Here is a 16,993-nt window from a genome sequence, read left to right on the forward strand (position 1 = left end):
CTGCCAACTGACCTGGACAGTTTTTTTGTTTTTGCTTTTGGTGTTTTTTTTGGTACTTTCCAAACCATGTGTCAAGAACCTCTTTGCCCTCATTTTGCCTGACATCTCTTTGCTTATTATCAGCATCTGTTGCTCTGGAGGACTGAAGAGCATAAACCCTCATTCTTAGGAGGATTGCATGTTTCCACTTGGTTTGCATGTATTCAATTGGGCTTGTGTTAACAAATAAGATGATTTTCACACCAGTCAACTTCTAAAAATAGAAGAAAAAGAGGAAGACTATTTTTACCAAAAGCTAAAAATTTTACAGTTATGGCAATTACTGATTGTATACTCTCAAAATCAGTAACAAACACACGTTATTATATTTTTTAAGGAACTTCTTCTTTCTCAGTTGGTGGACAGTAAAACAGCCTTTGGGAAATGCGAACTTCTGTCACTAACCAGCAATGTCACGATTTTCCTTTTTGCCTTGCAACAGCTTTAGAGTGTGAATGGTATTATACTTTTGCTTGTACCAGACCCAAAAGCTTTAGAAAGCATGTTCTACATACAGGTATTAAAGTTTAAATATGTACTCTATGCAAATGTGCTTCTTTGAGAAATGGGAGATAGTACAGTTGTGAATTTTATGTCTCTTAAATTTAAAAGCAAAAACAAAAGAACTCTGAGACTCCCACCCCCTCCCCTACTCCCACCATAAGAGGTTTTCCTTGTAATTGATGCTGAGTTTTTGAAAACACAGCACTGCACAGAAGTTGAGAATCACTGCAGCATCACACTTGCCTTAATATATTAATAGAAATTCCTGCTGCCCAAGAAGGCTCACCACTGTTGCTTCTTTTTCCCTTTTTGCCATTTTTCTCATAATCATTCTAACATTTGTTGAGTACAGGCTATTGTTAACACTTCTAAGCACCTTGTCTGTATTAATTCAATTTCCAAGATAAGCCTATCCCTATGAGCGGATACCATTGTTATCCCCATATTACAAATGAGGAAACTCTATACAAATAAGTTAAATAGCTGGTCCAAGGGTACATAGCAAGAAGAGGTGGAATGTTAATCTAGACAATCTGGTTCCAGAACTTCCACTCTGAAATGGTATGCTTTCATGCATTCATTCATTCATCCATACAATCCACCATGTCAGAGACTAGTCTACATGTGAAGAGGATGCAGCAGTTACCAGTTCAAAGTTTTCACTCACAGAGCTTTTGTTCTAATGGACGATGCTGATGAGAAAAAAGGTAAATGATGTGAGTATAGCAGATAAGAGGATGGTGAACAATGGAGGAGAGGCTATTGCCTCATCAGGGCAGGCCTTTGTTTTTATTTTATTTTTTTTTTAATGTTTATTTATTTTTGAGAGAGACAGAGAGACAGAGAGAGCACAAGCGAGGGAGGGGCCGAGAAAGACGGAGACAGAGAATCCAAAGCAGGCTCCAGGCTCTGAGCACAGAGGCCAACACAGGGCTCGAACTCACAAGCCATGAGATCATGACCTGAGCAGAAGTCGGACACCTAACCAATTGAGCCACCCAGATGCCCCAGGGTAGACCTTTCTAAGGAAGTGGCATTTGATCAGAAGTCTGAATGATGTGCAGAAGTGAGCCGTGTGGGATCTGGAGAAAAAACAGCCCAGAAAAAGGGTACCGCAAGGATGAAAGCTGTAGAGTCACAATGGGTTATGGTGTGCTCCATGAGTAGCAGGAAGGCCAGTGTGGCTGTGAATTGGTGAACAAGTTAGGAGAGATGGACATGAACTGGGAGAAACAGAGAGCAGCCAAATCATTGGCCAAGGTGATTAAGTGTGGTTTTATTCTACGTGTGATGGAGGGAAAACCCTTAAAGGTTTGGAGCTTGGAAGTAATGGGATCAACCCTTTTTAAGAACTCATTTTTCTCCCATCTGTACTCTTCCAACTATTACAATGAGGTTAATTTTCATCTTTTCTAACATAATTTTTTATTTTTTTTAACACTGTGCTTCTCTATGTGCTCTCTTAATGCTCACTTCCAATTTTTTTTTTTGTTCCCATAGTTTCTTCATTGAAATTCTGGTTTTGGTTGTCACTTATGCTTCTGTGTAACCTGTGTGGATCAGTTCTGGTCACTGCAGCTCAAGAAAGTCAGAGCAGAGCTGAGAAAGGTCCAGAGAAGGGCAACTTCAATAACTTAGCAGAGGGAGATTAAAAGGATTACTATTTCTCCTGCAGAAAGATTAGCACTAAGAAGGAATACAATAAAGTATCTATAAAAATATGAAGAGTGTGAGTAAGGTGAATGAAGTCTTGTTTGCCAATTCCCAGAAAACCATAACCTGGAATACCCCTAAAATCTGAAAGCGCTCATTTGAGGAAGAATAAAAGGATTTGCTCTTCTGCAATTGATACTTATTTCTCATGGTCATCTAGAGTTGCAAGGGCTGGAAATACAAGTAGGTTCAAGAGGAGAAGAGATTAATTAGCAGATGCTGGTATCACCTCATCTTTAAATAAAAATTAATTTTTCCCTGTGAATTCTCAAATCTAATATCCTAATTAACATATAGGAAACAGAATAAATATTCATGTATATATGAAAAATATATATGAAAAAATTAATTTTTCCCTGTGAATATTTTCAAATGTCCTAAGAAACTTATAGAAAACAGAATAAATATTTCCATGTGTGTATACACACACACACACACACACACACTCCAGATTTAACAATTAACATTTTTCCAAACTTGCTCCTATACTGTTGGAATTGACCTCATAAGAATATAAATTCCATACTATACCTCCACAAATATTTCAGAAATAGAATACTAAGCTCTATAAAATTGACCTGACCCAGATGAGCGGTTTTTATGTTGCATTGTAACTAGTAGAATTTTGAGAAAAATAAAAGGGATTTTCCACAGCAAATATCCTAGGTTTTCCCTTGGTAATACTGACTTTATTTGGGTTATAATTACTTTTGTTTTATACATCCAAAAGTGTATTTCCTCCAACTAATTTTTACTGCATAGGACCAAATTCCATATATTTCTCTTACCTATACATTCAATCATTTCATATTCTAGAAAGCAGGAATGATAATGAGAAAGAGGAAGTGGAAGAAGATGGCAACTACCATTTAGTGAGCACTTTTTATATATTAGGTGCCATGTGTATACCCACTTTTCTTTACCGTGGCCAATCAAAACACCTGTTATCACCCCTAGTTTATAAATTACGAAATTGAAATTCAAAGAATTAAAAGAACTTTCCCAAGACTACCACCACAACAACAAATTCCAGACACTTCAGCAACACCCAAACTCTAGTCCCTAGTTCCTTGATTCAGTGAGATGGCAGCTCTCTGCTTGGACTGTTCTCAGCGTGGACTCTACCTTCTTGCACTGCAATGGGAATAGGGCCTCCAGGCAGGGTCCAGGAGAATATAGGCTCACCTCATCCGTTGTCCTTCTCTTGAGAATCACAGGCTTTTGCTGCCTGTCATCTAATACCTAAATTCTAACATATTCTTATGAAACCAGTTATTCTATGATTGTCAACCATTACATATTTTAGAAGTAGGTTTATAAGGGAATACATTGTTTTGTTTTATTTTCAAATATATAATACTATATATTCCAATCACAAGTCTCAATATGAGACTCTTATCTTTGCTTTGGTGTTTGTGGTTTGGGACACCATCACTAGGGGACATTATGAGTAAGATACTCCAAGGTGCATTTTCCATTATGATGTGTGTACATGGATGTAAGTGTGTGTGTGTGTGTGTGTGTGTGTGTGTGTACATGCATATAAAAGAGCACACCAACTAAATTGCGATATAAATCAGGCATTAGTTAAGAAGACTATGAAGTATAGTGAAATGATGTGAATCTCCTCCTGCCTGTAAATTGGTCCATCATTTTATGCCTTATATTCAGTCCTAAATCCCTAACATGTTATACTAGATCTAGGATAAGTTTTGATATAGTCTTAAGGGGGAAATATATCTTCTATACCCCAAATATGTTACCTTTGTGAATGCACTTTGTAAACTACAGAGTTGTGACGTATCATCTTATTATCTCTTCCCAATTCCCACTCCAATGCCTTTTACACTGGGAACTGATGATTCTAGTATATAGTTGTATTAGCTTTCTATTGATGCATAACAAATTATCCCAAAAATTAGTGGCTTAAAACAGCAAATATTTATTATCTCACAGTTTCTATGGGTCAGGAATTTGAAAGCAACTTAGCTGAATGTTTCTAACTTGAGGTCTCTCATGAAGTTGCAATCAGAATGTCAGCTAGAACTACAGTCATCTGCAGGCTTCACTGGGGCTGGGGGATCTACTTCCATGATGGCAGAAGGCCACCAGTTTACTGCTGACTATCGTCAAGAAGACTCATTTCCTTACCACATGTATCTCTCCCTCCATAGAGCTACTTGAGTGTCCTCACAATATGGCCCCTGACTTCCCTCACATGGTCTAACACCAGATAGCAAGGAGGAAGCCACAATGTCTTTTTATGACCTAGTCTTAGATATGGCACACCATCACTTCTGCTCCATTCTAATGATTAAAAATGAGTCACTAAGTACAATCCACATTCAGTAGGAAGGGAAATCAATCTCCATCTTTTAAAGGAAAAAGTGCCAAAGAATTTATGGGTATATATTTTTAAACCACTGCAATATAATATTTATCTGAACCAAATAATTTATTTTCTCCCAGATTAACTTGGACGTCCTATACAGAAAGGCTATTTGAACAAGCCCTTTCTTTGTAGCTAAACCATGAGTGTAGCCCATCTGGTAGTTTATCTTTGTCTACATGTTACCATAACAGTTTTATCCATCCTTGACTAACTCTTTCCTTCATTTTTTCTTTCCTAAGCATGTATTTTCTGACTATACCTTCTAGAGAATATTTATGAATTCATCACGGCATGGGGATGGTGAGAAGATTTGTATAAAGTAGTTTCTATGTGGAAGCTAAGAATTGATATACATTTTAAAATGTAAATTTGGAAAAATTTCCTATTGACCTTCAATTGTATTATGCTCCTTCCTCAAAATCCAGAATTTTTTCTCCTTAGGGGCACAGAATCTGGCCCTCTCCTTGGAAATTAGAAAATCAAGGCAATAAACTTGAAATTATTACATAAATACATTTCAAATTGTGGGGAAATGGCAGATCAAAAGTACTGCTATCAAATTTTATTCAAAGGTACAACTTGTAAAAATGCTCTGGAACCCATAAGGAGCTCTACGGGCTTGTTATGATAATTATTTGTCTTTATTATAATTCTGTGCAACTTCCACTGACATTAATATTGGATATGAAATCTCAAAAAATAGAAAGGAAAATCTCTGTCTCCTAATCCATGGAATCCCCCTGAAATGAGGAGCAATCCCACATGATTATCCCAGAGCTGAGTTCATCCAGTTCACTTAACAAAGGCCCCACATTTGAATATTGATAGAGGAATGTATTTGCATTTGCTTAGTCCTTTTTCATTAAGGTTAATATAACAAACAGTCCCTTCTTGCTTCACTCTCTGGATTTCACAGATTTCTGGCCTGAGCCTTTTGTTTTCTCCCAGAGGTCTAAATAAGCATAAAACAAAGAACACCTTCACAATTTTCCTACTGCTTCCTCTCTGGGGTGGTGCCAAGGGTGAGGGCATCACTTAAAAGGTAAGGACTCACTCCCTTCTGTGCTCAGTCACTTCCCAACCTCTGGTTTATTCCTTTGTCTAAGGAGGAAAAAGAAAGATATCTAATGTCCCAGTCGCTTTTACCTTTTCCCAGAAATAGAAGATAATAAAGGAACCAGAAATTGCACATATATCAAGCACTCTGCTTCTTAGAAGTATCAAGGGCAAATAAAAGTTAGGATTCAATGCTCTTGAATCTCTGGTTTCCATTTACAACCGTGAAACATGAGGCTCAGAGTTGATAAGTGTATTGTTATTAAATGGTAAACGGTAGAGAGTCAGACTCAAATCTTGGTTTTCAATTTCTCTATCCTCTGTGTGTTCCAACATGCACACCACTTCCCCTCTGAGACAAGGAACTCAGAAGAAAAGAAATACTGCTAGTGATAAAGAAAATACCATCAAATTCCAGATTCTACTTCTAATGACTGGTCACATCCATTGTCCTTGGGTGTGAGTTGATCTCTGCTTCAGAGTAATCTAGGTAAATTAATGCTACCTGCTGTCCTCTGCCCATCTGGACCCTCCCAGAGGCTTGCCCTCAGTGCTGCCTAATCAGATACCTTTCCTGTTCCAGGGTGACTGCAAAGGCTGGCCTTCCCTGGGCACATTTATCTTCAACCCCCAGTGAACAAGCAGAGCACAGAGTAGACTAACTCATTTATTTCTACTCATTTATTGATGGCCTTTCATAACCAAGTTATTAAGTCATCAATAACTTCAGAAAAATAAATGAATGGATTCAGAACTGGGCCAACAGATATTTAAGATACCCACTGAAAATTTTATCTATGATCAGCAGAAAAGTCAATGCTGGGTCATCAGTGGCATTTCCCTCACCTGGGAAAATATGGTCTATGTTTTATTCTAATTAGAACCCAGTCAATTTCTTTACAAACTAGTAAAATAAATAACATCTCCAATCTCTCAAGTAAAATAAAGTTGAAAAAAATTTACATTTGTTAACATTTTCCAAAGTGCTACCTAATATGTGCTGCTCTTATCAACTGTCAAAAAAATATCTCTGAAAGTCTTGCCAGAAATAGAGTATAAGATATTTCACTAGTGCTTGTGAGTTCTAGTATATTCCCCTCAGGAAATAAAATAAAAAGGATAGGGAAGGAGGAAAGAAAGCCAGAAAAGGTTTTTCTAAGACCTTGAAAAACCCTTGAAACCAGTATCTAGGAGTCTAGAGAAATACCTAACAATGATGTTAAGTTTCTATAGGGACACTTTCAAAGCCTTCAGCACTTTACCCAGCTGATAGGAGCCATGCATTTTCATTATGTTTGGGGATGTAGGTAGCAGCTCTGTCTTAACTTACATGATCACCCCAGAATCCTGACCTCATCGCCCTATTCAAATATTTTTTTTAATGTTTATTTATTGTTGAGAGACAGAGGGACAGAGTGCAAGCCGGAAGGGGCAGAGAGAGAGGGAGAACACAGAATCTGAAGCAGGCTCTAGGCTCTGAGCTGTCAGCACGGAGCCTGATGCAGGACTCGAACCTACAAATTGTGAAATCATGACCTGAGCCAAAGTCAGATGCTTAGCTGACTGAGCCACCCAGGTGCCCCCCCATTCAAATATTCTTTTGCCCTAGTTTACTCCCCACTTATAACTTGGGGCCTCACCTGGATGAGAGGAATCTTGGCTGTTGAGAGGTCCCAAGTGTGTTTGGAAGCCTCTCTGTGCCCCAGTTGCCTCAGTTTCCTCATCAGTAGAATAGGAATGATAATAGAACATACTTCAGCTGCTATAATAATTAAAAGAGTTAATCTATGAAGAGCACTTAGAATACTGTCTGGCACATGGTAAGTTTTCAAGAAGTATCAGCTGTGATTGTTGTTGTTGTGCTTTATATATAAATATAATATTTTCCATATGATTAGGACCTTGGAGACCAGCCAATCCAATTTCTTCAATTAGTTTTTCAGGCTAGGAAGCTGCAGCCCAATAACTTATTTAATGTTTGTACTTTCTAAAACTTAAAGACTAAGTGAGATACTGGCAAAAAGAACATCACCTTTGGAGTCCAGCAGTCCTACAATCAAATTCCAGATCTGTTGCTTGCGCTTGCTGTGTGACTTTGGGCTCATCTCTTCCCTTCTCTGGGCTTCTCTAGGTCCTCACCTATACAATAGGTGTAAACACAACTACCCTGATAGATAGAGTGTTTTGAAAGCTGAAAACTAATGACTAAAAAAAAAGTTAATGAAATAATGGGACTAGCATGCTGCCAAGGAATTAATGAGCATTCAGTGTCGTTGTTGCAAACGTCATTCAGTGGGACTGCTGCAGAGAGGGTGCTAGAGGCTGGGAGAGCTCACCACCACACAGACCACCTATACTTAAAAACGAACAGTCAAACCCAAACTGTGATTTGCTTACACTAATTTCTATCAGTTTTCTTCAATGACTATCTTGTCATCAGTAGATGTTAGAGCTAACAAAAATTTCCTGTGCCTGCTGATGGATAAGATTTTGTAAGTCCTTTATTGTTCTTAAAGAAAAGGAAAATGGAGAGATAGACAGATAGACAACTCTCTACTGTTGGCCCCCAATTTTTCTAACTAGTTTGCTTTAGGGTGAGTAGTTTTACTCTGCCAGCTGAACTCCAAAAGCTGTGCCTATTGGAGAAATGGTGACTCAGAAACAGTTTGCAGATGTTACAAAATAATAAAGAAAACACTATGTGCAGCTGTGATTTTGCAAATCTGACACCTTTGTTGAGATAGAAACGGCTACAGAAAGACTCAGGGGAAGGACAGAAATTAAATTGACATTGGTTTCCTTTTGACGGGGATATGATGAATAAAGTCTAACTCTAGATAACCAGGCATGGAACTCAGGTTTATAAGAAAACAGATTTTTTAAACCTAATGTCCCTGAAAAGGTCATAGATGTCTCACCGTGGGGCTTGGGAATGATGAATGGGTTCTACGGTTCCAAGTTTGAGAAACACTTCCCTCTTGAAGATTTTACAATGCTCATTTATAAATGAAAGCCTCTGAGAAGTCCATATATAAGAGACCTTTCCAACACTATCAGACCTGTCTTTTTCTAAACAATTAACATAAAATTTCCATCAGCACCATGTAGGACAGTGGCATTCTAGGGAACACCATTCAAGAATTTATACAAGGTTTGCTGCCAGATTGGGTTTTAATTTTATTGTGAGTCTCTGCTTCAACCATTTTAGACAGAAGATATGAACTAGAAATGGACCACATTTTGCTTTCTTGTATTCCCATTTTATTTGTGGGGGTGGAACTATAGCATCTGCTGCTACACATGTTTCAGAGAGCAGAACAGAGCTCTTTATCATTCACTATCAGTGGAACTGTCTGGGAATGGGGAAAAAAGTAAATAAAATAAATGAAAGCAAATCTACTTGGGTTCATCTATGGGCTGGCTTTGGAACAGCCCGTGGGTTGCAATTGTCTTCCACACATCATCATTTCTTGAGAATGTTCACATCGTTACTGGACTGTGAACAAATGTTACAATTTGGGGATTAAAACTGTGGGTCCAAACAAAGCAATGGAACAAAGCAATAAAGTCCATGTCAAGATATATAAATGCTTTTATTGATGGAGAAAGTTACAACAGATTGAAGCCTAGAAATAAATCTCTTTTCTTAATATGCAAAATCGGATACACAAAAGCAGTAAAAATGCCACTGAATCTCCTTCCTACCACACTGCAATATTCATTATCATCTGTCTCTAAGGTTCACATTTTTTACCTTCTTTCCTTTTTCTCACACTTCATCCTCTAGTCTCACATAAACACCCATCAAATGCTTTTCTCTTCTTTTTTTCTTTTTTGTTGTTTAGTTTTTATTTCATAATCATAAACTTACCTCTGCAATTGAGCTAGACTTGGAGGAGAGTAAGGAAAGTATGGAACTCATGAACTTCAGTGAGAGCACAAAGATTATAGGATATTTTGAGCAAATGGGGGTAAAGGGGGGCCCTCCTGAGCCTCAGAAGGAATAGTCTGGTAGTTAAGATAAAACACAAGTCAAATTTATTTGTCCATAGTCAGCAATGGTGATCTTGCTGGTCTTGCCGTTCCTGAACCCAAAGCAATCCATACTTCCACAATATTCATGCCTTCTTTCACTTTGCCAAAGACCACATGCCGAACATCCAACCACTCAGTCTTGGCAGTGCAGATGAAAAACTGGGAACTGTTTGTGTTGGGTCCAGCATTTGCCATGGACAAAATGCCAGGACCCATGTGCTTCAGGATGAAATTCTCATCATCAAATTTCTCCCCATAGATGGACTTGCCATTATGGATTATGAAGTCAGGTCACCTGGCACATAAATCCTGGAAGAATCCTGTAGAAGCAGGAACATTTATAACCAAATCCTTTCTCCCCAATTCCTTTCTCCCCAGAGCATGCAAGTTTTCTACTGTCTTTGGAACTTTGTCTGTAAACAACTAGAAGGAGATGCTAATGTTGACGGCAATGTCGAAGAAGTTGGTGGGGTTGACCATGGCTGTCTGAAAGGCCAAATGCTTTCCCTTTTTAATTCCTTATCTTCTTCCCTCCCACTTTGACCATTTTGAAAAAAAAAAAGACAAGCACATTCGATTATTACAGGCTTTCTATAAGGAATATGTACTTCAAAACTCTTAAAATAGAAAGATATCAAAAATTAACCATAGCATTTGGTAATGATCAAAAAGAAAATGAATGAAAACTAGCTTAACAATTATTAGATTGTTATCATCCCTTTAGACTTGACCTTTTGGTAAGTCATAAATAAATACCATCCAAATTTGACAGAAGTAAACTGGAAAAATCACACAACAGCAATCTGACAGAAATATCACTTTTATTGATGTCAAAAAAGTGGCATTTCTTACATGTTTAATAAAGTAGGGATTACGAGGAAAAGTAAATGTTGAATTATGCCACAAGAGTCTCATCCACATGGCAAGATCTATGAGCTCATTTGCTTGGCAGCTGTTTCACCATTTAGATAAAAACGCCTACAGCCCAGGGGCCCCTGGGTGGCTCAGTTGGTTGAGTATCTGACTTCAGCTCAGGTCATGATCTCACGTTCCTGTGTTCAAGCCCCACATCAGAATCTGTGTTGACAGCTCAGATCGTGGAGCTTGCTTTCGATTCTGTGTCTCACTCTCTCTCTGCCCCTCCCCTGCTTGTGCTCTCTCAAAAAATAAAATTAAAAATATTTTTAAAAAATGTTCACAACCCAGAAAAAAATTTTAATGTGGTTAAATTTGTTTGACATGTATTTTTATAGTGAAAATATATGAATATATTCTATATTAATGTTGATCACATATGTCAATATTTTATATTGATTATTTATCCTATACCTTTTTCTATTGTCTTTCTCCAGGAAGCAAATAACTTGGATAAAAACACAACCAAAACAGAGAGTGCTTGGCTCTTCAGAATGTGGTACAGCTTTGACCACAAGTATCCTTTGATAATGATGATCTCCCAGATCCTGCTGTCTGCCAGACATTAACTTCAAGCACTTAGTCATTGAGATATATGTTCCTGCTCTTCAAGAAACACAGAAAGGTAACGTGAATTCACGACCAAATTTATCTAAAAGTGAAAAGCTGAATTAGTCTATACTTAAGTGTTACAAAGAGCTGAAGTGAAATCTCTCAGAGTCAAACAAATTTAGTGTATTCGTGGCAACCTAATATTTCCCTAAATGCCAGATGATAAAATCGTATAGTCCTGAGGACTGATCTGTTGAACTAATTTTACTGTTCTTCCCTTTGCAAAGATCTTACTTCTTGTCAGTTGGCCAGAGTAACAACAAAAATCCTTCACCCTTCTCCCAGAAACCCATTTGTGTGCTCTTGTTTCATGAGGCAAAAATATGGGGTGGCGCAGGGGGCAAAGAGAACGGGTGGTCTGAGAGGAAGAATGAGTCTGATCACCACATTATAAAATAATGGAAAAGTTTGTTTTCCAGGCAGATTTGAGTAAGCTTTTCTTCATGAAGGCCAATTTTAACATTCTACCAATCAGTGTAAGCATAGTGGCTCCAATACACCTTGCCTTGTGACTGACAGGGCTGAGAAGTGAGGCCTGAAGGGCTTTGCCATTGTGAATTGCAGTAAGTGGTCCATCTCTAATCCCAAGCAAAAGCACCACGGAAGAAAGGAAAGAACTGCGCTGAAAATTGAATGTGTTGGGTCTTTGTAGTTAGTTTTCCACAGTCACAAATCCTTCTCCTTTCAGGGAGAAAATGTCAGTCACTGGGTGATTTTAAAGCACCTAAGCAATGATTAAAACCACAACAGATCAGTGGGAGAGGAGGAAGAATTAAGAACAGCCAAAAGAAATTCAAAGAGTAAGGTGCAGAAGAGGTAAAATGGAAATGGGGGAGGAGGCAAGAGAAATACAGGAAATTCACAGCAGGGAGGGAAGGAAGGCAAATTGGAGGAATGGCTATGTAAGAAAAAAAATTATGTAAGAATGAAGAGAAGCCAATTGAAGATTGCAGATATAAGCAAAAGTAAAACAGGTGAGATTTTAAAAAGCAATTCTGCAAAAGTAGAACATTCCAAGAATTACAAAATGGACATGTGCAAAGTAGAGGTGTTTTGAGCCTACAGTTTTGTTTTCCCACAGCCCTTCTCTCTCCGGACAGATACCTTGCCTTGATCAATCTTGAGCCTTTATGGACAGTGTAGGTTTCCACCACTTTAAAAGCACTGGTCTTGGCCATTAACTTCCTCTTGGAGGTTCTGGAATCTCATTAACTACGTAAAGCCTTCCTGGTCTCTCTAAGGCAAGCTGGTTCTTAGCAAGTTATGCGGGTTTATGTTCCAGGTTGATTTCTCATCTGGAAATACAGTTTTCCCCTGCCATTGCTTACAGTATCTGATAACCAAATTTTTAGGAAGTTATAAAAATTTGACTAAAGAATACACAAAAGGCTGCTTGATTATGAAATGTATAAAGTAAGAAAATGTCTTTTTGGGTTCCTGGACCCAATTTTCAAGTCCTGCCTCTGACTCACTGGCTACAGATTAGAGGTTCCCATGACCTCCTCCTTGGGTTCAACTAATTTGCTGGAGTGGCTCATGGAACTTAGAGAAACATTTTACTAGCTAGTAAGTATCACCAATTTATTATAAAAGGATAAGAGATGCAGAGGGCAAGGAATGTGGGAGAGGTTACCTAGCTTTCATGCCCTTTCAAAGTGCACCACTTTCCCCAAATACTCACATGTTCACCAACTCAGAAGCTCTCTGAACCCTGTCCTTTGGGTGTTTATGGAGGCTTCATTATATAGGCATGACTGATCAAATCACTGGCCATTGGTGATTGAACTCCATCTCTAGCCCCTCTCCCCGCCCCCCCAGAGGTGAAGGAGAGGGGAAACTGAAATATCCAGCCCTCAGATCACAGATTGGTTCTCCTGGCAAGCAGCCCCCATCCTTATGTGGGGTCCAAATGCCACCTCATTAACATAACAAAGGATACCATTTTTGCTGTAATCACTTAGGAAATTCTTAAAGGCCAAAGACCACATATATACATATGTCTTATTATAAATCATAATAACACAAAATGACAAATCGGAAATGAGATATAAGATGTTTTTGTTCAAATTCTGACAGTGCTGTGAGGAATGCTTTATAATGAAGAAAAGGAGTAAAGTGGGAAAAATAACTTGGAGACCAGAAATGAAAGTGGAGACTCACCCAAAATTTTAGCTTAGAGCGGTGACACTAAATTCAGATGACGTCACAGTTTTTATCTCACTTTTCACCAGGGGTTTATTTCCATATGATTGCAGACAGACTTGCAAAAACTGAAAGCAGATTTACCCTGTCAGTAGCATCTCTTCTCATGGTAATATGTCCTCCTGTGCATTCATTCTACAAATTGCAGTGCTACCACCACTGCACAAATGTATTTTCACTTAGACAACAAAGTTTTTATATCCTACTTACGCTCTGAATTCATACCCAGAGAGTAGCAAACCAACCAGTTTCCACCTCTTGACCTCTTGAGACATCTGTATTTCCGAAACAAATCATCCACCTGGCATTTATGTTTTTTCTGCTTTTCACCTAGAACACAGGTGATGTGCCCTTTAAATCTCATAGGTAGGCTGTGCCAGCCACCATCAGTGTAGGGATGATCCCCCACCCCAGGGTCAAGTGGCCTGGCCTAGGCCAAAAAGAAATTGTTGACAGGCTGAAAGAAACTGACTATGCCGTTTAGAGTTGCTCGAGTTTCATTTCAGTGAAATTGCATCATGCAAATTAGGCATCATAAAGAATTATGATAAAAGGAAAAGAAGAATAAATAAGCCTTCATATGCACCTGTATCAGGACTCTCCAGAGAGACAGAAACAGAACCGATAGGAGTATACACACATGTGCGCACACACACACACATGCATAGATATATATGTACATACACATACATATAAATATATACAAACATATACATACACACATACACATACATACACACACACACACACATACATATACATAGATTTATGTCAAGGAATTGGCTAATGTGAATGTGGGGGATGCAAGTCTAAAATTTGTAGGGCAGGCTCTCAGTCTGGAAACTCTCGGGTGGGAGCTAATGGTGCGGTCTTGAGGCAGAATTCTTTGTTTCTTAAGGAAGCCTCAGTTTTGCTCTTATGGTCATCCAACTGTCTACATGAGGCTCACTCACATTACTGAGGATTATCTCCTTAAAGTCAACTGATCGGTGACTGAGATAGTGACCCATACCCACTGAATAATTGGGTAGTAGAAAAACCAATTTTGGGGTAGTACTCAATTCACATTCAACTTATACCCATAATTCAGACCCTAGAAAGACCCTCTTAATGTACTATTGGTATCAGTAAAACAAGCCCCAGTTGCTCATAGTTTTGTTTTCTTTTTTTACTTTTTCATAGCATAATTCATACACATATACATTTCCATAACATTTTCCAAAAAAAACTACAGGGGAATAAAAATAATAAAAATTAACATTGAGTGAGGACAAATAATGGCCAAACACTGTGTTGGGTGCCTTACATTTATAATACCATTCCACCTCCACGGCTCTGTAGGAGGTTGGAAGGGTCTAGAGAGTATGGTGCAAACCAAATGGATTGCTGATTGTGTTGGCCTTCACTGAAACAACCTGGGCTCCTTTGTTCAAGAGCGTTATTGGAAGCCTATGGTGCCAAAATTGATGGGTAATTAAGATTTCCTTGTGATTCAAGGTGGGCAGCAATTCTGAATCATGCAGTGCAAAGGAGAATTTGAGAAGGGGGAGATGAAAAAGGAAACGATGTTACTGACCACAGATGATTTGCCAGTGGGTACATTATTTCATTTAATCCTCCTAACCACCCATTTCATTTTATTTCATTCTTACAACCACCCTTTTGGAGGTGGAAGAAACAAAGTCTCAGAGAACTTAAAAGAACTTTGTTAAGCTTCCATAGGTAGTGTTGGTTCCATGATTCAAGCCCAGATCTCTCACCATCAGGTCCATCAATATACTTATGTGAACTTTCTCATTGACAACTCTGTATCCATTATATCCCTCACTTTACATGTAAAACCCCATCTAAATATGTTCATTAAGTCACTATTAAAGTGATGAATACATGATGTAGTACAGAGCTCACATCTCAAATACCTGTTGAAGATACATGCAATGATAAAGTTAGGAATCTTGATTGGTCACCCTAAGAACAGCACCATAAAGGAGTCCCCCGGTTTCTGGGTCAGGTCTTCAATTTTTCAGGGGCAGAACGTTAAATATGCCAAAAACTCCAAGAATGGTTTAGGTTCATAGAAATGGATGCACCTTAGCCAGGTTCAAAGGAGGTACAAGAGCCAGACACCAAATTGCTAAGTCATGATCTGTATCCTCATGGGGAGAAATGTCCTTTCCCAGCTGTGGGAAGGTTCAAGTCACAATCTGGTTTCTAGTGGCCCTCTGGACCCACCTCTTACTCTTGCTCCCTGGCTCACTATGCTCCAGCCACTCTGGCCTTCCTGAGATGCACCTAGCACATTCCTGCTTCCAGGCCTTTGCACTGACTCTTCCCTCAGACATTCATATGCTTCCCTCCTTCACTCTTTCATTCAAATTGTCAGTGAGACTTTCTGGCTCCATATTTAAATTAGCGATCCCAACAGGAGCGCTCTGTCATCCCTTATTTGTTTCATTCTTCACCGTAACACTTATCACCATCTGACACAGTATGTATTTTATTCATTTGTTTCAATAGTCTCCTCCAACCAGGTTATGTGCTTTCTTGAAACAGGTATTTGGGTCTGTTCTTACTCACTAGTGTGTTCTCAGGGCATAGAACAGTGCCTAGCACATAGTGGACACTCAGTAAATATTTGTGGAATGAATGAATAAATGAATGAAGGAATAAAGCAAGCAAGCAAGCAGTATTTTCTATTCAGGGCATCTTCATTCTAGACAGACATTGATGTAGCAGGAAAATACAAATAATTATTATTTTTTTAATATTTATTTATTTTTGAGAGAGAGACAGAGAGACAGAGTGTGAGTGGGGGAGGAGTAGAGAGAAAGAGAGATACAGAATCCAAAGCAGGCTCCAGGCTCCAAGCTGTCAGCACAGAGCCCAACATGGGGTTCAAACCCATGGACCACAAGAGCATGACCTGAGCCAAAGTCAGACACTTAACCAACTCAGCCACCCAGGTGCCCCCAAATAGTTATTTGTAGGTTGCTAACTGAGTTTGAAACCAGGGCAAGGCAGAATAGATAATTTTGGGTTTTCACCCAGACTGCCATTTGGTATCCAAATAACATCTACACCCCCAAGACTCAGTGTCCCTCTCCCCAAGCAGGGACAGCCACCACAGCAGACATGGATCTCTGTTTCCTCACTGACCTCCTTCCTATCGTTGGTTCATCCTTCCTTAGGCTTAATTAGTACACCTCATCTGCTACATGCAAGCCTGGATCAAGCTTAGAACCCACTCTCTGTCTGGGTGACTTTGAATACATCTTATCTCACCTATTGTGTGTGCATTTTAGTATTAGATTACAGAGCTCAAAATTTTAGAGCCACCTATCATCCTCACTAACAATCTCTTATAACAAGGAGGTTAGAAACAGAAAGTAATACCCCTTACTCATATCTTTAAGGCATCAGGTAAAATGATTTGCTCAGATCCACAGTGTTACAGCCGGAGTGGGAATCTTAGGTTGCCTTATTCATAGGTGACTAATGATCCTGTTCAACTGTCTGCTTCCTACA

General features: G+C 38.8%; 1 protein-coding gene across 13 annotated transcripts in view; it reads left to right on the forward strand.

Annotated features, from left to right (window-relative positions):
* Positions 1 to 16,993, forward strand: part of SLC9A9 (solute carrier family 9 member A9) — a 693,980-nt gene that overhangs the window by 580,372 nt on the left and 96,615 nt on the right. For 12 of the 13 annotated variants that reach the window (XM_023260486.2, XM_023260485.2, XM_019810605.3 and 9 more), the window contains one exon: positions 11,092 to 11,171. In XM_023260486.2, coding sequence (XP_023116254.1) covers positions 11,092 to 11,171 — 80 coding nt within the window. Of the gene's footprint in view, positions 1 to 11,091; positions 11,280 to 16,993 lie in introns of all 13 variants that reach the window. The other variant, XR_006585435.1, reaches the window with a different exon arrangement.

The sequence above is a fragment of the Felis catus genome, chromosome C2, assembly GCF_018350175.1.
Source record: "Felis catus isolate Fca126 chromosome C2, F.catus_Fca126_mat1.0, whole genome shotgun sequence".
NCBI classification, from domain to species: Eukaryota; Metazoa; Chordata; class Mammalia; order Carnivora; family Felidae; genus Felis; species Felis catus.